This window comes from Bombina bombina, chromosome 1, assembly GCF_027579735.1.
Source record: "Bombina bombina isolate aBomBom1 chromosome 1, aBomBom1.pri, whole genome shotgun sequence".
Taxonomy (NCBI): Eukaryota; Metazoa; Chordata; class Amphibia; order Anura; family Bombinatoridae; genus Bombina; species Bombina bombina.
Window position 1 is genome coordinate 1001469925 of NC_069499.1, and position 25231 is coordinate 1001495155.

The window sequence follows — 25231 nt, forward strand, 5'->3', positions numbered from 1 at the left end:
CACCCCAGATGATCCCAACCATAATCATGATTTTCGAAAATGATATAGATTCAACGTTTCTCCCTAGCATCACTAAATTAGACGCGGAGGGCTTAGACTCCCCTATCACCGTACAAGAAGTCCCAGATGTAATCAATGCTTTACCTAATGGCAAAAACCCAGGGCCAGATGGCTTTTGCTTTAAATTTTATATAAGACATTTAAACAAATGCTAGTACCACATTTAACTAGTCTCTTTAATGCAATTGACGAGGGAGAATCCTTCCCCAAGACTTTCCTGGAATCACATATATCGGTTATACTTATACCCAATTAGAATCCAACCCTCCCAGAAAATTATAGGCCCATATCTTTATTGAACTCTGACCTCAAGATTTACTCAAAAATATTGGCAAACAGAATCAATCATATATTACCCTTTATAAGCCATTTGGATCAATTGTGATTCGTTCCATATAAAGAGGCGAGGGATAACACCATCAGAGCCATACAAATAATAGATTACATTAAAACACATAGTAACCCTTATATTTTAATATCAATGGATGCAGAGAAAGCGTTTAGATAGACAACTGGAAATTCTTATCACACATTTGGCCCCAAATTGATATCCAGAATCTCCCATTTATACTCTATTTAAACATAAAAAATGGCACAAGGCAAGGATGCCCTTTGTCCCCACTTTTATTTATTCTCACCATGGAAATCTTAGCATCTTGTGTCAGGCTAAACAAACAGATCTCGGGTATAAAAATCAACACACATGAAACTAAACTAATGATGTATGCCGTTGATGTGTTGGTGTCCCTCGCTTCTCCTCAAACATCATTACCACATCTTCTGAAAGAAATTGAAACTTTCGGAAGATTTTCATATATCTCTGTTAATGCCCAAAAAACTGAAATGCTAAACATCTCTATGACTCCCACTGACTTCCTTTCCCTGAATAAAATATGTCCATTCAAATTACAACATTGCTCGCTTAAATACCTGGGGATAGCATTATCTAATAATTACCGCCTATTATTTGAGTAAAACTATCAGAAATTACTGACCAATATCCAAACTGCTTTAAAAGAATGGTCCTCCAAAACCATATTGTGGTGGGGAAGAATCTAAAGAATAAAAATGACAATTCTACCCAAAATTCTGCTTCTACTCCAAGCCATTACCATCTCCCTATTATCTAAATGTATTCATAAATTACAAACATGCATCAACACATACATATGGGGCACAACAAAGCCGAGAATACAAAGAAAAACACTTTATAGGACTCTTGATGAAGGTGGTCTAGGTTCTCCTAACTTACTCACATACTACAATACAATCCCAATACAAAGAATCATAGACTGGCACACGAGTGTTACAACAAAAGCATGGGTGGCAATGGAGACCTACATCTTGAACATACCACAAATAGGAAGCTTACGTTGGGTGTGTAGGAAAGTAAGGCCTCAGATAATTCAACAGACAGCGACTTTCAAACACACATTCGATATATGAGATAAACTAATTAGAAACACAAAAGGAATATCAACTAAACAATCCAATTGTCCCCTATATTTCTAAATAGTGAATTCCTGAGTACAGCAATACCCAACTCAAATTGTTACAACTCTGTGGGAACTCTATACCAATAGCATAACTAATAGAAAATTGGCAAACTTAAACAAATATATTTATTATATATATTAAAAGAAATTATTGAGACAAACTGTAGGAGAACCTTTCGGCTCATGGATAAAATATGCACAAATACCCCATCCGACTCCAAACATTGCCACATAAGATGGACTTTATTAAATCTTCAACAGTGCTAGAAAGTATATGCCTGGAGGAGCGTCCTAGAAGGGGCATATTGTCTCTGGCTACACGCCTTCTCATTGATTCATAGGTAAATACACTACCTACGTACACAGGGAAATGGAATATGGAACTCAACAAACAAATACGTTTGAAAGATTGGGGGGTAATCTTTAGGCACACACATAGATCCTCAAATTCAACACAGATTCTAGAAATAAATTACAAAATTGTGACCCGATGGTATCTAACCCCAACTCGCCTTAAGGTTGTCTATCCTCATAGCTCAAACCTATGCTGGAGAGATTGTGGAGGTATAGGCAACATGTTACATGTTTGTTGGGAGTGCAGTAGAATCAAGACTGTTTGGGGAGAAGTGGAGGGGGTGGGAAAATATTTATTTAGAGAAGGCTATAGGCTTCAACCTACTCATGCTCTGTTGAATGATAGGCCGCCAAGTACTAGCAAAATTAGATTAGAACTCTTTCAAATAGTAATAAATGGTACTAAATCCGTAATTGCGAGATATTGTAAAAAAGTAACCGCTCCTTCCAAACAACTTTGGATATCGAGGATAGAAGAACTCATGATATTGGAGGGATATGGATTCTATAGGAAACAAAAAATAGATTTTTTCCACATTATAAATTTTTACTGGGAGCAATACAAACACTCTATTGACCAATAAAAGATAGAGGTGAACATTAGGGTCTTCGTCCTCTTCTCAGTCCTCTTCCCTGCCCTAATATATCTTATTACATCCAAATATAAGATTTCTTAATTAATGCTTAATATAGTTAAGGAAGCAGAACGTACCAATTAAAACTGAATACGCTGAATTTGTTATGTACTATTCAACTTCATGTCATGAAAAGAAAATGAGAGGTTTTATTTTTTTCTTATTTTTCTCTGATCAAAAATTATCTGTGATGTAACAGATGAGACATTGTTATTCCAATACTGTGAATGGCATGAACTTTTGTTTATTCCTCTGTAGACATGTCTTTTGAAATTTTGTATTTCTGTAACATTGCTACATAAACCTCAATAAAAATTCATTAAGAAAAAAAAACAGGAAGGAGTAGGCTGGAAAACACAATGATAAAAATTTAATTTTTAAAGTTAATGTATCTCTTCCAAGTTTTTGTTTCCCACCACTGTCACAGTGCCAGCCACACAACATTTCCCCTAATTTATCCAGGACTGAGAGTCTTGGAGCTGAGGCAAATGGTCATAGATATTCATAAGAAGAATAAGGGCAGGTCAGAGTGTTTCATGGGCATGGTCAGCTGACCTATGCTGAGGTAGGGCAAGAAACATGACCAGATGATCCCAAGTTACACTTATACATTTATAGTTACATTTATAGAAAAGGGAGTGATGTTGGGGGAAGAGTGGGACACATCTCCCAAACTAGAACCGTGTCATGAAAAAAGAATAGTTTGGAACTCTGACAGTTAATCATTTGCCTATATAAGATCTCTTGCCCAATCATCAAACTAGTACTTCTTCTGCTTATCTCCCAACTGTTTGCTTTTTGATATTAAGACTATGTTATAAGGCAAGGGGGGGGGGTGACATGGGTAATGGAGAGCCTGGGAAAGTGGTTTGTGTGTGGGGGACAGGGCCTGGGAGTTCTGGGTGGTGTTTGCAGAGCTAGGAGGCAGCTGGGAAAACTAATTGTAGATTTAGGTGATCAATAAAAGCTGAGCTATACTGGGAGATGGGCAGGACTATGGGAGAATGATCTAAATTTAGGAATGTCTGTTACATGCTAAGTTCGTTGTACAGAACTGAAAGATAGAGCATTCAATTTTAAGAGACTTTCCAGTTTACTTGCATTATTAGAATGTGCACAGTCTTTTTATATGCACACTTTCTGAGGCAACAAATACTACTGAACATGTGCTAGAGTTCCAAGAGTATATGTATACGAGTCTTTGATTGGCTGATAGCTGTCACTTGATACAGGGGGCTGGCAAATTGAAATAAATTTTGAAATTTATCACAAAAAATGTACTTCCCTTTTAAAATTCAGAGTGCTATGGTATTGTCTTTTTTATTATGCGCTTGTTGGTTATGAAATTCTACTGTGTCTAATGGTACTTTTAAGTTCTTTTTAAAACCCAGTAATAAATAAATGTAAATATTGTAACTGCTTTGTAAAGATTTTGGGTCTCTCAGAGATGCTTGAGATTGGCAGATTTAAAAATAGGAAGGCAAAATAGGTCAGACTTGTTATCACAACACTTTCATTTGCAGTGATTCCAGCAGCAAAGGATTTAAGTTATATCCTCCCCCCCACCCCCAGAGAGGTATTGTAGATAGTGTAGTTTGTGTGTTTGATGAGATTGTACTAAATGAGACATTAAAAGGCTCAGGAGCGTGAAAGCTCTGACAGAGAATAAAAAGGAAGCCTGAGGCAGCAACACACAGATAAGAGGAGAAGTTGGAGCAAAGATTAAATCTACAAATGTGGGTCTCTAGAGGTCTGAGAATGCTCAACTCATTCTCTGCCAAGGGCTGTGCTGTGAGCAACAGCTTATAAGTGAAAATGTTACTTTATGAAAAGTTCAATATGTTATAGCTATCACGTTAACAATCTAAAGTGACAAAGAACATATTATTTTATAAGTTTCCATGAATTGCTGCTCACTGTCACAAGTGTTTTGTGCAACACTTAGTGCCCTTTGTGGTAGGCGGCAGTAGTACCATTTGAAAGCACCACAACCACATCATTCATTTAATTTAATAAAAAATCTCACCAATTGCTTTGTCCATACCCATCTCAAGTCAAGCACCCTCCTATTATGCCTTTTACAAGATACCCAGATACTCAGCTTGTTAATATGTAGCTGTGTGCATACCTTATCCTAATAACTTCTCCTATAGCTGTTATAGCATTTGCTTCATATAACCTTCATCTATAATTCATGTTTTCTCTGTTAAAACCTATCATATTAAAGGTCCATTAATTTCACGCATAATCATTGCATACATTAAAAACATAAACAAAACAAGGGGCACCTCATAGTGAAACCTGGTTTAGGTGTATCAACGACAAGTGAAGAATGAAAACTAGTCACAAGATAGGTGACACCTTTATGGATTAAGGTGCATATGGACAGGCTGACCCTAACAGCAGTAAGCACGCTGTGTCCGCATGGACCCACGGCATCAATTTCAATGCTCCAATATGGGTACTCCACAGGCACCAGTTGTGTGCAGCAATCCACACTATGTCAGTGTCGGTACACAAAACCCAAGCAGAAGCTTCCCAGCCGTCCGACCACAAAATAGGAGGCACAGTTAGTGTTGGAATAACACGTGCAGACTCTAATTAACTGTCAGTCAATGTGGAACTCGACCGTGGCAGTGGTGAATAGAATGGGTTAAAATAATGGAAAACACAACATTCAGAATGTTGTAAAAGAATAAAAACAATCTTTAATTTTAAAATGCAACGCGTTTCTTGGCCTAAAAGACAAGGGCCATTTCATTATTGTCCCTTGTCTTTTAGGCCAAGAAACGTGTTGCACTTTTAATTAGAGATTGTTTTTATTCTTTTACCACATTCTCCGGAATGGTTTCTATCATTTTAGCCTATTCTAATTACCACCGCCACGGCCAAGTTCCACAATGACTAACAGTTAATGAGAGTCTGCACAAATTATTCAAACAACAACTGTGCCTCCTGTCTTGCAGTCGGATGGCTGGGAAGCTTCAGCTTGGGTTTGTGTACCGACGATGATATAGTGTGTGGATTGCTGCACACAACTGGTGCCTGTAGAGTACCCATATTGGAGCCTTGAAATTGATGCCGTGGGTCCTTGCGGACCCACGGCATAAAGGTGCCACCTATCTTGTGAATAGTTTTCATTCTTCACTTGTCGTTGATACACCTAAACCAGGTTTAACTATGAGGCGCCCCTTGTTTTGTTTATGTTTTTATACAGAGTAACCACACAAGAGGAGCTTGCGTAGTGCATCTTATACTGCATTTTTTAATTTTACATTTTTGTGATATATACAATCTGTTCCAAATTATTATGCCAATGATATATTTCTCATTTACCTAAATAATTGATGTAAACAACAGTCAGCATAATTCCCATGTTATCAACTATTAAGAGTACAATTCAAATTTTATTGAACAAACCTCCTAATGATAACAGTATTTGTTTTTCAAAATAAAAAACTTACAATGCACTGTTCCAAATTATTATGCACAGTAAGTTTCAAAGCACTTTATAGGTTGTAAAGAACTGAAAATTTTCATTTGTTGTGTTTGCAGCATATTTACCTAAATCAGGTACGTTACATTTTAACATAGGACCCCTTATTTGATAGCAGCTTCACAAGTCTTGCATCCATTGAACTTGTGAGTTTTTGGACAGTGTCTGCTTGAATTTGTTTGCAAGATGTCAGCATAGCCTCCCAGAGCTGCTGTTTGGATGTAAACTGCCTCCCACCCTCATAGATCTTTTGCTTGAGGATGCTCCAAAGGTTCTCAATAGGATTGAGGTCAGGGGAGGATGGAGGCCACACCATGACTTTCTCTCCTTTTATCCCCATAGCAGTCATTGATGCAGAGGTATTCTTTGCAGCATGAGATGGTGCATTGTCATGCATGAAGATGATTTTATTACGGAAAGCATAGTTCTTCCTTCAGTACCAGGGAAGGAAGTGGTCAGTCAGGAACTCCACATACTTTGCAGAGGTCATCTTTACACCTTCGGGGACCCTAAAGGGGCCGACCAGCTCTCTTCCCATGATTGTGGCCCAAAACATGACTCCACCACCGCCTTGCTGACGTCGCAGCCTTGTTGGAACAGGGTGGCCGTCCACCAACCATCCACTACTCCATCCATCTGGACCATCCAGGGTTGCACGGCACTCATCAGTGAACAGGACTGTTTGAAAATTAGTCTTCATGTATTTTTCTGCCCAATGCAGCCGTTTTTGCTTGTGAGCATTGGTTAGTGGTGGCCGAATGGAAGGTTTATGCACAGTGGCAAGACTCTGGAGGACTCTACCCCTTGATGTCCGTGGGACTGCAGAGGCACCAGCAGCTTCAAATATCTGTTTGCTGCTATGTAATGGTATTTTAGCAGCTGCTCTCTTGATCCGATGCATGGATCTGGCAAAAATCTTCCTCAATGTGCCTTTATCTGCACAAACCCGTCTGTGCTCTGAATCAGCCACAAATCTCTTAAAAGTGCGATGATCACGGTTAAGTCTTCGTGAAATATCTAATATTTTTATACCTCGTCCAAGGCATTGAATTATTTCACTCTTTTCGGCAGCAGAGAGATCCTTTTTCTTCCCCATATTGCTTGAAAATGGTGCTCTGCTTAATAATGTGGAACACCCTCATTTAGTAGTTTTTCCTTTAATTGGGCTCACCTGGCAATCTAATTATCACAGGTGTCCGAGATTGTTTTCAGTGATCAAAAGAGCCCTGAGACACAATGCCATCCATGAGTTAAACTGAAAAAAAAATATTTAATCTTTGTGACACTGAAATAGAATTTGCATAATAATTTGGAACAGGGTGTGTATATATATATATATATATATATATATATATATATATATATATATATATATATATATATATATATATATATATATATATATATACTGCTAAGTTTTTTTATTTTTTTTATTTATTTATTTATATAATTTTAAGCACTGTTATCATTATATACACATATACTGAAAATCTCATTTTATGTTATTCACATCGTGAGTTTTTTATTTAGTGGGCTCCCTTTTCTAGATACCCCTTGTTGGATATCTTTTCACTATATTCAGTGCATATATTGCATACTCAACAAGTGCATAATAAAAAGACAATACAAAAACAATTACTCTGAATTTTAAAAAAGAATTAGATTCTTTTCTTTTTCAGACAAATTTCAAAATGCACTTCAATTTATCACCCCTGTATCATGTGACAGCCATCAGCCAAGTACAGATTCATGTATGTATACAATGTGAACTCTTGCACATTCTTAGAAGATGTTGGTGCCTCAGAAAGTGTACATATAAAAATACAGTAATTTCATCATGGAAGTAAATAAGAAAGTCTCTTTAAACAGCATGCTCTATTTGATTCATGAAAGATTTATTTTAATGTTAGTGTCCATTTAATCTGCCTATTGTTCCATATAATCACCTGTAATTGTTCATTTCCCTTTATATAACTCCTCCCTATATCTCATCCTTTTGTTCAATGAAACCCTTCCTTGTAAATCTCTGCATCCTGTAAATCTAATGCATCCTGTTGTTTTATATAATTCCTCTACATGTATTGCTTCATATAATTCCCCCCTGTCATTCTTCCTATTGCTCTATATAACAATCCCTATATTATGTTTTGCCTTATATAACACTCTCTTTAATAAATTGACCCATATAATATATATATATATATATATATATATATATATATATATTCACTGTATACATACATATATATATATATATATATATATATATATATATACACACATACATATATACTGTGTATATTTTTATATATATATATATATATATATATATATATATATATATATATATATATATATATATATATATATATATATATATATAAATTCATTATGCTGATCCATAACTTTCTCCTTATTACTAATTTTGCTTCGGATAACACCTCCTAAAATATCTATCTCCGCAAAATTTGGTAGCGCTGGAATATACCCTTCCTCTCTAACTCCTCTTCTTTAACATGTAACAACAACCTACAACTCCACCTAATATACAAGCATTACAATTGTATCATAATCAGAAAAAACAACAACTCACCACACAGCCGCTCAGTGTCCATGTTGCTGTAAGACAAAAAAGGAAATATTTTGGTTTAGTTGGTGATATCATTTGTCTATTTCAGAAGTGCCCAACATTTTCATAGCAGGGATAACTGGAATATTGATTTTGCTAGAAAACTAATTAAGATGGCCAAAAATATTGGCACCCCTGCCTTTCTGTCAGATAATTCACTACTTCGCCCAGAAAATTATTGCAATTACAAATGTTTAGGCATACTCATGTTTATTTCTTTTGTTTGTATTGGTATGACACAAAAAAGTGGAGAAAAAAAGCCAAATCTGACACATTCCACACAAAACTCTAAAAATGGACTGGACAAAATTATTGGCACCTTCTCAAAATTGTAAGAAATAATTGCATTCCAAGTTTGTGATGCTCCTGTAATTTGTAATTAAACTCCCCTGTATCAATTAACAGGTGCTGACAATATAGAAATCATACCGGCAACCAGTTAAAATGGTAAAACATTTACTCAACTTTTCTGCTGTGTGTCTCTGTGTGCCACACTGAGTATGCAAAAAATAAAGAGTAGCAAAGAATTTTCTGAGAATTTGAGAACAAAAATTGTGGAAAAGCATGGACAATCTCAAAGTTACAAGTCAATCTCCAGAGATCTTAATGTTCCTGTGTCCACTGTGTGCAACATTGTCAAGAAGTTTACAGCCCATGGCACTGTAGCTAATCTCCCTGGATGTGGGCAAAAGAGAAAAATTGATCAAAGATTGCAACAAAGGATTGTTCGAATGGTGGATAAAGAACCTCGGTCAACTTCAAGATAAATTCAAGCTCACCTTCAGGCACAGGTTACAAATGTGTTAGCTCTCACTATACATTCCCATCTGAATGAAAAGGGACGCTATGGTAGGAGACCCAGGAGGACCCCACTGTTGACACAGAAACATAAAAAAGCCAGATTTCCAAAACTTACCTGAGGAAGCCAAAATCCTTTTGGGAGAATGTGCTGTGGACAGACAAAACAAAATTACAGCTTTTTGGTAAAGCCTATCATTCGACTGTTTTCAGGAGAAACAAAATGAGTTTTTTAAAGAAAATACAGTACCTACAGTCAAACATGGTGGAGGTTCATTGATGTTTTGGGGTTGCTTTGCTGCTTCAGGCACTGGATGTCTTGACTGTGTGCATGGCATTATGAAGTATGAAGACTACCAAAAAATTATGTGGTGCAATGTGGGGCCAAGTGTCAGAAAGTTGGGTCTCCGTCAGAGGTCATGGGTCTTACAGCAGGACAATGACCTAAAGCACACGTCAAAAAGCACCCAGACAAAGCGCTGGAGAGTACTGAACTGGCCAGCAATATGTCCAGATCTAAATTCCATAGAGCACCTGTGAAGAGATCTCAAAACAGCAGTTGGGAAAAGGAACCCTTCCATTCTGAGTGACCTGGAGCAGTTGGCTAGATAGATGTAAGAAACTCATTGATGGTTACAGGAAGCAATTGATTTCAGTTATTTTTTCCAAGGGGTGCCCTACCAAATATTAAATTGAGGGTGTCAATCATTTTGTACAGTTCATTTTTGGAGTTTTGAGCAGAATGCGTCAGATTTGTCTTCTTTTTTCCCCCCACTTTTTTGTGTAATACCAAAACAAACAAAAGAAATAAACATGAGAATGCCTAAACATTTGTAATTGCAACGATTTTCTGGGTGAAGTGGTGCATTAGCTGGCAGAAATGCAGGGGTGCCAATATTTTTGGCCATGACTGTATCTCTAAACAGAACACAAAAAAACATATATTTTACACTTAATACACATTCAAGCAAACAAAAGTGCCAATATATACCTGGAAACATGGTACATGGCTGTGCTTATGTTATTGTAGTGATCCAGATAACACACATACAGGATTGCCCCAAATTTCTGACATAATAGAAAAAAACAACAACATTTCTTATATACAGGTGGTGAGAGTCCACAATCAATTACTCAAGGAAATTACCCTTCTCTACCACTAGGAAGAGGCAAAGAGTCCCAAACCCAAAGAGCTTTTTAAAACCCCTTCACGTCACACATATCTCAGTCTAACATATAGCCAAACATATAGCCAAACAAGTGAGGTAACAAAAATAAATACAATAATAATAAAAATAATAATAATAAAAGGGAAGTGGCATGGTGCCAGGAATCAGACTGAGACGAGAAGTGCAAAAATAATCACACCTTTATTAATAGCAAAAAAATTATAAAAAAGTCCACAAGTCAAATAACAAGCCAGGAATCAAAAGCAGAGTCAGGAGCCAAAGCGAGTAGTCAGACAAGCCGGAATCAGGAACAAGGAGAACAGCAGAGTCAGGAACAAACCAGGGATCAGGAACCAGGAGGGCTGTCAGACAGCCAGGAAATACACAGGAGCTCTCACAAACAAGTCTGAGACAAAGCAAGGGCAAAGCATACTGAACAGAGGCCCTTTAAGTAATAAGTGATGACATCACAATTCTGAGACTGCATCCTGTCTCACATGGATGATGTACACCAGTCTGGCCATAAAAGTAAGTGCAGGTAATAAGCAGCATCACACAGTATGCACCAGAGTCACCAAGAGAGGTGAGTAAAATCGCTGCCTGCAGCACATGGCAAAAAAAGCAGGGAATAAACCCTGACAGTACCCTCCCCTCAATGATCCCTCCCCCGCGGGAGGACAAAAGGCTTATTGGGGAAACAGGCATGGAAGGCACGGAGGAGGGCGGGAGCATGAACATCAGAGGAGGGAACCCATGAACGCTCCTCTGGACCGTAGCCCCTCCAGTGAACCAAATACTGTACGCGGCCCCTGGACATACGAGAGTCAATAATGCTGCTGACCTCATACTCCTTATGGTTGTCAACAAAGATATGATGGGGACGAGGCAACACAGTGGTAAACTGATTACAAACCAATGGTTTCAAGAGGGAGACATGAAAAACATTGGAGATGCGCATTGCAGGAGGAAGGTCAAGAGTGTAGGCCACAGGATTGACCCGTTGAAGTATTCGAAAAGGACCAACATAACGGGGAGCCAGTTTATTGGAAGGCACACGAAGGTTCAAGTTGCAGGATGACAGCCAAACTCTCTCACCAACCTGGTAGGAAGGCGCGGAAAGATGCCTACGATCAGCCTGGAACTTTTGGCGCTGCACAGAACGATGAAGGCAATCCTGAATCTGCACCCATGTGGAACTTGGAGGAAGCATTAATAGCACTATTACGAGCAAACTCTGCCCAAGGTAACAGTTCAGACCAATTATTGTGGTGATCTGAGACATAGCAATGGAGGCTATAAATGTAGAGTGTGATTAGGGATACTACACTATTGCTCTCCTAGCTAATCCCAAATAGAGTGTGCTAACCTCATAATCTTGAAAAAGGCCCCTGGAGGCTGAAACGCATAGAATTTGCTTACTAAACCTTGAACACTTTATATTTCTTTACTAGCTGAGGTATCGTTGGTGGATAGGACAGGTACATTGAGCGGTCACTGATCACCGGTGAGCCGTCTCTGCATGTGTAATTCCTGCCCCAGGACCCACGAAAACGAACCCAGAGTGCTTTTAAAGGTCTATTATTCATAGGCTTAAACATTGCATAACGGCACTTTACCATTTGGAGACTTCACCTGAACTCTAACCCGGAATTTGATTTCTCTGGGAACATTTCCAAACGCTGAACACCCGCTGCGGAGGACGGATAAACACAAGCTAAAAACAGACTGCAAAACGGAGTAAAGTCACACAGAGGGAAAAAAGTTACTTTCTACATCAAACCGCTTAACCCTGTCTTTGGATTGACACACTGGTAACATTACCCTTTAAGGAGATCATACTGGTAACAATATTACCCACGGATCAGCTCCATTTTGGGAACATTGCTATTAAGCACTTTTTATAATAGACTTTTTAGTTATATATGCTGCTAGTAATTCTGTTTAGAATTTTAGAATTTTAGATAGCCACTCATTTATAATTTAATCAGATTTAAATTGTAGATTTTATAATTGTAGATTTTATATATGTATTCAGATTAACTCATCGCACATTCTTGAGGTCATATAGATTGTTATATATATATCTTTTACTGATGCCGGCATCTTTTTCTAGGAGTCATTTGTTAGAATCAATTTTAAAATGCATTTAACATTGTTATAATAAATATTTATTTATTTGAACACATATATCCGATCAACTTTTTTTGACAACTTAGATACGCTATTTTAAATTAATTGGATCTTTTTAACAATACTCCATATTTTCATCATCTACCTTTTTACATATATCAACATATTTTTATTCACATATTTTGTCCACTTTTTATCCATATTACTGATGTACTATCTCATATGAGTTTTTATCAGATACTTCGGCTCTCAGCTTTTCGTTAGCGCTATCCCTCTCCCACACTTTCTTCTACATAGCAATGGAGGAACTGTTCCAGAGCTTGATTAGACCATTGGATTGAGGGTAATATGCTGAGGAGAAGGAAAGCTGGATCCCCATTTGAGCACAAAAGGAACGCCAAAATCTGGAGACAAACTGGCTACCCTGGTCCGACACTATCTCCTTGGGTAACCCATGTAAACGAAAGACCTCCCGGGCCAAAATTGAAGCAAACCCCTGAGCGGTAGGCAGCTTCTTCAAGGGAATGCAATGTGACATTTTAGAAAAACGGTCATTCACCATAAGGATAACAGTATTGCCATCGGAAACAGGGAGCTCGACAATGAAGACCATGGAAAGATATGTCCAAGGACGCTCACCATTAGCAATAGGTTGAAGAAGAACCACAGGAAGACATCGAGGAGTCTTATTATGTGCACAAACTGAGCAGGAGGCAACATACTCAGCAACATCAGAACGAAGACCTGGTCACCAGAATTGTCGAGTGACAGACCAAATCATGTGGTTCTTGCCTGGGTGACCTGCTGCTTTAGGATAGTGGTAAGTGTGCAAAAGTTTAGTTCGAAGATTCTCAGGAACAAAACACTTACCACTAGGTTTCTCAGGAGGTGCATTGGTTTGTGCAGCCAGGATCTCCTCCCCCAAGGGAGAAGTCAAATTAGTACATATGGTAGCCAAAATATGGTCAGGGGGTATAACTGGAGTAGGTACAGACTCCTCCTTGGACAGAGGCGAAAATTGTCGAGAGAGGGTATCAGCCCTAACATTCTTACTACCAGGCAGGTAGGAGACCACATAATTAAACTAAGACAAAAATAGCGCCCATCTGGTCTGTCGGGGCGACAAACGTTTTGCTTCAGATGGATAAGTTAAATTCTTGTGGTCAGTAAGAATGAGCACTGGCACGCTAGTACCCTCGAGAAGATGCCTCCATTCCTTGAGTGCCAAAATTATGGCCAGTAACTCCCTGTCGCCAATTTCATAATTGCATTCTGCTGGAGACAATTTCTTAGAGAAAATACCACACGGATGCAAGGAACCGTCAGGCGTAGGACATTGAGACAAGAGGGCACCTACTCCAGTCTCAGACGCATCAACCTCAAGAATGAAAACAGGTCTGAGACAACGCAAGGGCAAAGCATACTGAACAGAGGCCCTTTAAATAATATGTGATGACATCACAATTCTGAGACTGCATCCTGTCTCACACGGATGATGTACACCAGTCTGGCCATAAAAGTAAGTGCAGGAAATGAGCAGCATCACACAGTATGCACCAGAGTCAGTAAGAGAGGTGAGTAAAATGGCTGCCAACAGCAAATGGCAAACAAAACAGGGAAAAAAACCCTGACAGGAAGAAAGATGTCCTGAAGAAAAAAAACTAGCTCCAGAAAAACACAAGGATGTGGTCTTGGGGACTCTCACCACTATGAAAGAAAACATAATTTATGTAAGAACTTACCTGATAAATTCATTTCTTTCATATTGGCAAGAGTCCATGAGCTAGTGACGTATGGGATATACAATCGTACCAGGAGGGGCAAAGTCTCCCAAACCTCAAAATGCCTATAAATACACCCCTCACCACACCCAATTCAGTTTAACGAATAGCCAAGTAGTGGGGTGATAGAAAAAGGAGTAAAAAAGCATACCAAAAAAGAGGAACTGGATCTTCTGAATCAGAGAGATCCTCATCAGAGGATATTTGAGTATGTTGTCGGTCGTTAGAAATTTCATCAAATTTATGAGAAGTTTTAAAAGACCTTTTACGTTTATTAGAAGGCGGAATAGCAGACAATGCCTTCTGTATCACATTAGCAATGTAATTTTTCATATCAACAGGGATATCATGTACATTAGATGTTGAAGGAACAACAGAAACTGTACTAGTACTGTCAGGATTTTACCATTCTGTACCTTTAACAACTAATTATCATACTGCTATTTAAGGCTCCACCTACTGTTGAACGTTGCTTGGTAATTTGTTCAGTCACCCACTGTTCCTGAACACTTCGCACCCAGCTATTCCCTCCTGTTTAAGTTGGGATTCCCTGCTTCTGATACTAGTTCTTGTTACTCAAGTCTTGTGGTTTTGCAGCTCCACAACTTTGTTCCTGTCTCTCTCGCTGCTTGCTTCCTGCTTACTCGCATGCTGGTCCGTTGGCGTGTGACGTCACTAGGTGAAACCGCAGCCGCCACACACTCTCACTGAATCTCGGCACACGCTGTGTGCATTTCTTCTCCGGTAACTCCGCTTCTGCTCCACTTTGAGGATACTATTTGGGAAGTCGGTTTGTATACAATATCATCTGGATTACCGGTCTGTATTACCAATTTACAAATAAGGATATCTTGCCTTTCATGTCATTTGCTACTGCTTGCCTCAAATAATCAAGTAATCAAGTCTACCTGCCATACTAAGCTATTAACCAGTATATCTCATGCACTTGCTGTCACATGTACTATTCCGCTTGTGATTCACTATATTGACTTGCACAGTGACTTTTGCCGTATCTATCATTTGCCTAAATAGCACTACTCCATTTGCATTAACCTCTGATGAACTTTATGTGCCTAAACTGACTTTAACCAACGAAGCTACTCTGCACAACTCTATCTAAAGTGTGTGTGTGTGCCTGTGCAAGTTATGTAAATATTTTATATGTGTGTGATGCGAGTCTACAACTCATTTGGATGTGAATAAGCTTCTCCCTAAACTTTGGATTCTGAGTTATCCTACATTACCATACTATATTACTGTTTAGCTCTTATCCAACTCCTTTTGGTATACCATCTTCACTCTGTATCCTACAGTAGTGACCCTCAGATCTATGAGCATAACAGGGTTCACACAAGTTAGATCTTAGTGAACCCGAGGTAAGGTGTGAGACTGAGTGGTCCTGCATGAACAAGGGTACTAGTTCATACTTAAACATTACATATTACCAAGCCTATAAAGATAACTAGTACTTTGTTTAATGGATATAACAGAGCTTTACAAAAGGGTTGGCTCCCTAGCTCAAAGTATGGATCACATGATACAGGGACTAAGGGAGATACAATTGGAGAACCAAAATATCAGAAAATTCATAAATGAGCAGCTTGCCAGTAAACCTCCTGTAGCTGAAAATTCAGCTGAACCTTTAATTAGCCCTCCTGAAAAATTCTCTGGGGAGAGAGCTTTATTCAGGGATTTTAAGAACTCTTGTACACTGATGTTTACTCTGAAACCTAAATCATATCCAACAGATAGGGTCAGGGTATTAACTGTTATCTCATTCTTACGTGGTGAGGCCAGGTCTTGGGCTAATACCTATTATGAAAAGGATGATCCCATCTTAAATTCTCTCGATGCATTTTTTTCTGCCATGTCTCTGCTTTATGAGGATCATAATAAACAGAACACAGCAGAAACAGCTATTAGGTCCTTACGTCAAGGGAAGATAGACGTACAGGCCGTAGTTGACTCTGGCGCTTCTGGGAACTTTGTAGATATTTCTTTTGTTGTTAAAAATAAGATCCCACTAATAAAAAAGAGTGTTTCACTTGCTATACGTTTGGTTGATGGCTCACTATTCAGTTCAGGTCCAATAACACATCACACCATTCCTATTACTGTAGTAACTAAGTCTGGTCATATTGAGCAATTGTCTTTCGATGTACTTCCCACTTCAGTATATCCTATGATACTTGGTTTGAACTGGTTAATAAGACACAACCCCACTATTTCATGGTGTGAGGGGTCTGTGATATTTGATTCAGCATTTTGTAAACATTCATGTTTTACCAAACACTCTTTATACCATTTATCTGTCAATGCCCTACCTGAATGTTACAAAGAATTTAGTGACGTTTTTGATAAGGTTGAGGCAGACACACTACCACCACACAGGACGTATGATTGTCCTATTGATCTCATACCAAACAGTACCATACCTATAGGACATATATATCCTCTTTCTGAGCCAGAATTAGCTCATTTAAAAAATTATTTGGATGATAACTTAAAAAAAGGCTTCATTAGACCCTCCACATCCTCAGTTGGAGCTTCTATGTTTTTTGTTAAGAATAAGGATGGTAGTCTCCGTCCAATCATTGACTATAGGCAACTTAACAAATGTACAAAGAAAAATAGATACCCCCTGCCTCTCATTCCTGAACTAATTGAACGGTTACGTGGTGCTGTAATTTATACAAAATTGGATCTTAGAGGTGCCTACAATTTGATTAGGATGAGAGCAGGGGATGAGTGGTTAACAGCCTTCCGTACACGTTACGGCCTTTATGAATACACTGTAATGCCGTTTGGTTTATGCAATGCACCGGCGACGTTTCAGTGTTTCATAAATGATGTGTTTCATGATCTCTTAGATGTATGTATTGTCATCTATCTGGACGACATTCTTATATTCTCGGAATCATACGAAAAACATGTGTCACATGTAAAGCAGGTTTTACTACGATTAAGAGCTCATCGTCTTTTTGCTAAGCTGGAAAAGTGTATATTCAATACAGATACAATTTCCTTTTTAGGATACAACATATCCCCTTTAGGTATCTCCATGGAATCTAACAAGGTGGATGCTATAACCAATTGGCCTGCTCCCCGTAATAAGAAAGAAATCCAGAGATTCTTAGGGTTCGCGAACTTTTATCGCAAATTCATTAAAGGGTTTTCACATATTGTTCAACCCTTGACTTACTTAACACGTAAACATATAAAATTTGTTTGGAATCAGTCAGCAGAAGATTCTTTCATTAGTCTGAAACAGAAATTTATTACAGCTCCGATTCTACAGTTCCCAGATCCCAGTTGTCAATACACCCTGGAGGTTGATGCTTCCGAGTATGCCCTTGGGGCAATCCTTTCTCAAAGAAAGTCTCCAACAGAACCTCTTCACCCAATATCTTACTACTCCAGAGTAATGACCTCTGCAGAAATGAATTATGGTATTGGTGATAAGGAGCTACTTGCTATCAAATCCGCCCTGGAGTTCTGGAGACATCTTTTGGAAGGAACACAACACCCTATTTTGATATATACTGACCATCGGAATCTTGAATTTCTGAAATCTAACAAAACCCTGACTTCACGTCAAGTCAGATGGAGTCTTTTCTTTTCACGATTTGATTATATCATAACTTATAGGCCCGGCTCCAAAAATCTCAAGGCAGACTCTCTTTCTCGGAAGGATCCGAAACCTTCACATATAGAAACACCTGAATCTATCATACCTCCAGACAGAATAATCTGTTTAACTACCAGTTTTAAAACCACCCTAAAACAGCATCTCTCTCAGGACTCATCTTTGCAGCAACTTGGATTAAACAAACATCAGGACGGTTTGTACTACCATGACAATCTACTTTATATACCTGAAGCTCTTAGGGATGAGATAGTTGGTTATGCTCATGACTCACTATTAGCAGGTCATCCTGGAGTTCATAAAACATTGCATTTATTAAAGAGAGATTACTGGTGGCCCAAAATGAATGACACAGTCACTCGATATGTACAAAGTTGTCCCACATGTACCACTAAAAAACACCCACATAACCGCCCTTATGGTTACCTTCTTTCGCTTCCAATCCCAGACAGACCTTGGACAGACATCGCCATGGATTACATAGTGGACTTACCATCTTCATCAAATTTCAACACCATATTAGTGGTGGTTGATTTGTTTTCTAAAATGGCTCATTTCATCCCCCACAGGGGTCTTCCAACAGCTTCAGAAACTGCCTCTCTATTCTTAAACAACATAGTGAAACTTCATGGATTGCCTAAATCTGTCACTACGGATAGGGGGTCACAATTCACATCCAGGTTCTGGACCCAGCTATGTCGTACCCTCAACATCTGTAGAAGACTTAGCTCAGCCTATCATCCCCAGACAAATGGGCAAACGGAAAGAACTAATCAGTCACTTGAGCAATATCTCCGCTGCTATTGTACTTTAGAACAAGATAATTGGCATTCACTGTTGGCCACTGCCGAATTTGCTCATAACAACTCACTACACTCCTCAATGAAAACCACACCATTTTTCATCAACTATGGGTTTCATCCATCGTATCATCCTACCTGTACGTCCGATTCTACACTTCCAATGGTAAATGATACAATCAATTCCATTGCTAATGGTTTTGCTTCTTTAAAAACAGTATTAGAAGTGGCACAAACTACCCAGAAGCATCATTATGATTTACGCAGATCTAAACCTCCAGATTATGCTGTTGGCGACAAGGTCTGGCTTAGTACAAAAAACCTACGTTTAAAGATTCCTAGTAAAAAATTAGGTGCATTGTATTTAGGTCCGTATGAGATTATTAAAGTAATCAATCCTAATGCCGTGACTCTACAATTACCATCTACTCTGAAGATACATCCAACGTTCCATGTGTCCTTGTTAAAACCCTACTCCTTGGTCAGGGGTAACTTACAGAGTTCTTCTGTTGTTCCTCAAGTCAGTGATGATGTTGAATATGAAATCGAATCTATCTTGGACTCCAGATACCTTCATGATCAACTACAGTATTTGGTAAGATGGAAGGGTTATGCTCCTGAGGAGGATTCGTGGGAGCCATCCTCAAACTTCTCTGCCCCCCAACTCCTTTCTCTGTACCACCGGAGAAATCCTGAACGTCCTGGTCCTTGATCCGCGGAGCGGCTCCTTGAGGGGGGAGTTCTGTCAGGATTTTACCATTCTGTACCTTTAACAACTAATTATCATACTGCTATTTAAGGCTCCACCTACTGTTGAACGTTGCTTGGTAATTTGTTCAGTCACCCACTGTTCCTGAACACTTCGCACCCAGCTATTCCCTCCTGTTTAAGTTGGGATTCCCTGCTTCTGATACTAGTTCTTGTTACTCAAGTCTTGTGGTTTTGCAGCTCCACAACTTTGTTCCTGTCTCTCTCGCTGCTTGCTTCCTGCTTACTCGCATGCTGGTCCGTTGGCGTGTGACGTCACTAGGTGAAACCGCAGCCGCCACACACTCTCACTGAATCTCGGCACACGCTGTGTGCATTTCTTCTCCGGTAACTCCGCTTCTGCTCCACTTTGAGGATACTATTTGGGAAGTCGGTTTGTATACAATATCATCTGGATTACCGGTCTGTATTACCAATTTACAAATAAGGATATCTTGCCTTTCATGTCATTTGCTACTGCTTGCCTCAAATAATCAAGTAATCAAGTCTACCTGCCATACTAAGCTATTAACCAGTATATCTCATGCACTTGCTGTCACATGTACTATTCCGCTTGTGATTCACTATATTGACTTGCACAGTGACTTTTGCCGTATCTATCATTTGCCTAAATAGCACTACTCCATTTGCATTAACCTCTGATGAACTTTATGTGCCTAAACTGACTTTAACCAACGAAGCTACTCTGCACAACTCTATCTAAAGTGTGTGTGTGTGCCTGTGCAAGTTATGTAAATATTTTATATGTGTGTGATGCGAGTCTACAACTCATTTGGATGTGAATAAGCTTCTCCCTAAACTTTGGATTCTGAGTTATCCTACATTACCATACTATATTACTGTTTAGCTCTTATCCAACTCCTTTTGGTATACCATCTTCACTCTGTATCCTACAGTAGTGACCCTCAGATCTATGAGCATAACAGGGTTCACACAAGTTAGATCTTAGTGAACCCGAGGTAAGGTGTGAGACTGAGTGGTCCTGCATGAACAAGGGTACTAGTTCATACTTAAACATTACAAGTACTGATGGAGACATTTTCTACATGCAAAAATAAAAATGATTTAAAAAAAATATTGCACATAAAAGTTAGAAGGGTTCAAAGATATGAGATCTCGGTTGTTAGGAAAAAAAGCCGCAAAAGGGCTTTAACATTGAGATACATACATATAAATGTCTAAAGATGTATATGTATGTTTATATATATCTATATGTGTACATATGTATTTATATATTTATATGTGTATATATGTATTTACAGTCATGTATACATATATAAACAAATAAATATATAAGTACACATATATAGACATATATGTATATATGTGCATTGGAGCCCTTTACAGTAAAGTAGATGAAAAACTGTAAAAACATATTTATGCAATATTCCTATTTAATAAAGGTTTTAACTATGTATTTACTGTAAATATTTCACATTCCAATGCTTTGTACATAGAGAAATATGTTCTAAGTATTTATAAATAGATACTCCTATATATATAATCATATATATATATATATATATATATATATATATATATATATATATATATATATATATATATATATATATATATATATATAGGTACAGGTATATATATATATTTGTTTAATAAACCATCAGATATATGAAGAAATATTTATTTATGAATAAATAGAACATATTCCGTTATGTAAAGAACATTGGAAAAATAAATATTCTTATATTCATGTCAGGTTATCGCTAATAAGAATATGCTATGTTATTTTCACGATATTGAGGTGTTAGGTTTTTTTCAACTTTTTATTCTCTAGTGACTTCTATGTGGAGTACAAATTTGCTATGTTGTTTGCGCGATTTTAAGGTGTTAAGTAGTGATGTCGCGAACCTAAAAATTTGGGTTCGCGAACAGCGAACGCAAACTTCCCCAAAAGTTTGCGAACCGGCGAACCGGGCAAACCCCAATTAACTTCAATGGGCAGGCGAATTTTAAAACCCACAGGGACTCTTTCTGGCCACAATAGTGATGGAAAAGTTGTTTCAAGGGGATTAACACCTGGACTGTGGCATGCCGGAGGGGGATCCATGGCAAAACTCCCATGAAAAATTACATAGTTGATGCAGAGTCTGGTTTTAAGCCATAAAGGGCATAAATAACCTAACATTCCTAAATTGTTTGGAATAACGTGCTTTAAAACATCAGGTATGATGTTGTATCGATCAGGTAGTGTCACCCCAGTGTCACTGGGGTGACACTGTGCCCTGGCAGGCAGGCCCTGAAACGCACACGTGTGAAGGAAACTGACTGCTATTATTTAACACAGTCAAAAAAGTGTCGTTTTTTTTTTAAATCTACACTACTGTTACACCAGATATGAGTTGCACTGGGGTGACACTGTGCCCTGGCAGGCAGGCCCTGAAACGCACACGTGTGAAGGAAACTGACTGCTATTATTTAACACAGTCAAAAAAGTGTTGTTTTTTTAAATCTACACTACTGTTACACCAGATATGAGTTGTACTGGGGTGACACTGTGCCCTGGCAGGCAGGCCCTGAAACGCACACGTGTGAAGGAAACTGACTGCTATTATTTAACACAGTCAAAAAAGTGTTGTTTTTTTTTAAATCTACACTACTGTTACACCAGATCTGAGTTGAACTGGGGTGACACTGTGCCCTGGCTGGCAGGCAGGCCCTGAAACGCACATGTGTGAAGGAAACTGACTGCTATTATTTAACACAGTCAAAAAAGTGTTGTTTTTTTTTAAATATACACTACTGTTACACCAGATATGAGTTGCACTGGGGTGACACTGTGCCCTGGCAGGCAGGCACTGAAACGCACACGTGTGAAGGAAACTGACTGCTATTATTTAACACAGTCAAAAAAGTGTTTTTTTTTTTTTAAATCTACACTACTGTTACACCAGATATGAGTGGTGACACTGGGCAAGTGGGCACAGTATACGCTGTGTGCCTGACACACACGCTGGCAGGCAGGCAACTGCAATTAGATTACACAGGAAAAAAAAAAAAGCAGACTGATGTTCTAGCCCTAAAAAGGGCTTTTTGGGGTGCTTTCCTTACAGTAGAGATCAGATGAGTCCTTCAGGACTGTAGTGGACACTGAATACACTAGCCTAGCTATCAATTTCCCTATTAAATCAGCAGCAGCTACACTGTCCCTCCTCTAACTAAGAATGCAGCTTCCAAATGAATCTAAAATGGATGCTGTCCAGGAGGTAGGAGGGTCTGGGAGGGAGTGTCTGCTGCTGATTGGCTGGAATGTGTCTTCTGACTGTGAGGTACAGGGTCAAAGTATTACTCAATGAATAGGGGGTCGGATTGAACATCTCATATGTTCGCCCGTCGCGGCGAACGCGAACATGCTATGTTCGCCGGGAACTATTCGCCAGCGAACTATTCTCGACATCACTAGTGTTAAGTTTTATTTCCATTTTTTTTTTTTACTCCTTTGACTTCTATGAGGAATTCAAATATGCGATAGTTTTTGATCGATCGTGGGATGTTAAGTTATTGGTGAATGCATAAACACGATGGTTATTTTCAGATTTCCACTTTATTCGCAATTTTAGTTACCACTTGAGAAAAAACTGTTTACTTTCAACTTGTAATACCGGCGGCAACCTGACTAGCGCAAAAATGAAAATCCTAGCAGAGTTTTCAATATATCGAAAACGATAAATACCGTTTCACTTTTAATCTAGCCCTTAGTTTGTTCTTCTTTCTGATCCTAGGAAGGGTCGGACGACATCTGATGATTTTTTAGCCTTTTGGTAAAATATTTTGTTTTTCAAAGCTTTTTGGAGAGAGGTCTGCCTCCACTGCAGCAGATTTCTGCTCATTCTATTAGTTGCACTTCTTGGCCTTTCAAGAATAAGGCTTCCGTTGATCTAAATTGCTGGGCAGCTATTTGGTCTTCTTTGTTTACTTTTTCTAAATTCTACATTTTTATGTTTTTGCTTCCTCTGAAGCAGCCTTTGTTTCTTCATGCAGCTGTCTCAGTTAGATTTTTTTTTCCCTGTTTATATTTATATATATATATTAGTCGATAAGCCTGCCCAAAGGACAGTCTCTCTCTCTCCCCCTCTCTTTTGCTCTCCCTCTCCCCCCTCTTTTTTGCTCTCCCTCTCCCCCTCTTTTGCTCTCCATCTCCCCCCTCTCTTTTGCTCTCCTTCTCCCTACTCTCTTTTGCTCTCTCCCCTCTCTTTTGCTCTCTCTCCCCTCACTCTCATTTTCTCTCTCTCTTCCCTCTCTTTTGCTCTCTCTTTCCCCCTCTCTTTTGCTCTCTCTTTCCCCCTCTCTTTTGCTCTCCCTCTCCCCCTCTCTTTTGCTCTCCCTCTCCCCCCTCTCTTTTGCTCTCCCTCTCCCCCTTCTCTTTTGCTCTCTCTCTCCCCTATCATTTGCTCTCTCCCCCCCCTCTCATATGCTCTCTCTCTCTCTCTCTTCCCTCTCTTTTGCTCTCTCTCCCCCTCTCTTTTGCTCTCTCTCCCCCTTCTCTTTTGCACTCTCTCCCCCCTCTTATTTGCTCTCTCTCCCCCCTCTTATTTGCTCTCTCTCCCCCCTCTCATTTGCTCTCTCTCCCCCCTCTCATTTGCTCTCTCTCCCCCTCTCATTTGCTCTCTCTCCCCCTCTCTTTTGCTCTCTCTCCCCCCTCTCTTTTGCTCTCTCTCCCCCCTCTATTTTGCTTTCTCTCCCCCCTCTCTTATGCTCTCTCTCCTCCCTCCCTTTTGCTCTCTCCCCCCTTTCATCTGCTTTCTATCCCCTCTCTTTGATGCTTTTGCTCTCCCCCCCTCTTTTGCTCTCTCCTCCTCTATTTTCCTATCTCCCCCATTCTCTTTTGCTCTCTCTCACCCTTCTTTATCTCCCTCCTCTTTTGCTCTCTCTCACCCCTCTTCTGCGCTCTCACGAATACAGCCACGGCTGCTCCCGCCTGGCCCTGCCCCTGTCACGACCAGGCTCCACCCCCATCATGCCTAGCTGGCCCCACCCCCTTTGCGCTAGGTCAATTTGCCCACACCTACACCAGCAGAAGATTGATACAGACGGTGACGCACACAGTGTCACCGTCTGTAACGATCAGGCATCTGGCCTCATATGGAGGCGGAGCACCGATCACACTCCGGCTCCATATGCGGCAGATGCCTGAAGCTTCAGAAGCTCCAGCTCTCAGCTGTTATATTACATATATATGGATTGAATTTCTCAGTGAAAAATATGTTTTTTAAATCCCTCCCTGTTATTATTCATGGACTCCAAAGATTGGGTATTAGTTCCCATGAGTAAGGGATTGTGGACTCTCACCACCTGTATGAATGAAGACATAATTTATATTTACCTAATAAATTCATTTTTTTCATTGTGTGAGAGTCCACAAGACCTCGCCCTTGTGTTTATCTGTGGTTAGTTTTTTTTTCTTCAGCACATCTTTCTTCCCTGCTCCTTTTATGTCTCTTATTTCTTTTT

General features: G+C 39.2%; 1 protein-coding gene across 1 annotated transcript in view; it reads right to left on the reverse strand.

Moving 5' to 3' along the window:
- The window catches only part of NECAB3 (N-terminal EF-hand calcium binding protein 3), a 386730-nt gene that overhangs the window by 295122 nt on the left and 66377 nt on the right, over window positions 1-25231 (reverse strand). The window contains exon 4 of the mRNA XM_053712842.1: window positions 8635-8660. Coding sequence (XP_053568817.1) covers window positions 8635-8660 — 26 coding nt within the window. The remainder of the gene's footprint in view (window positions 1-8634; window positions 8661-25231) is intronic.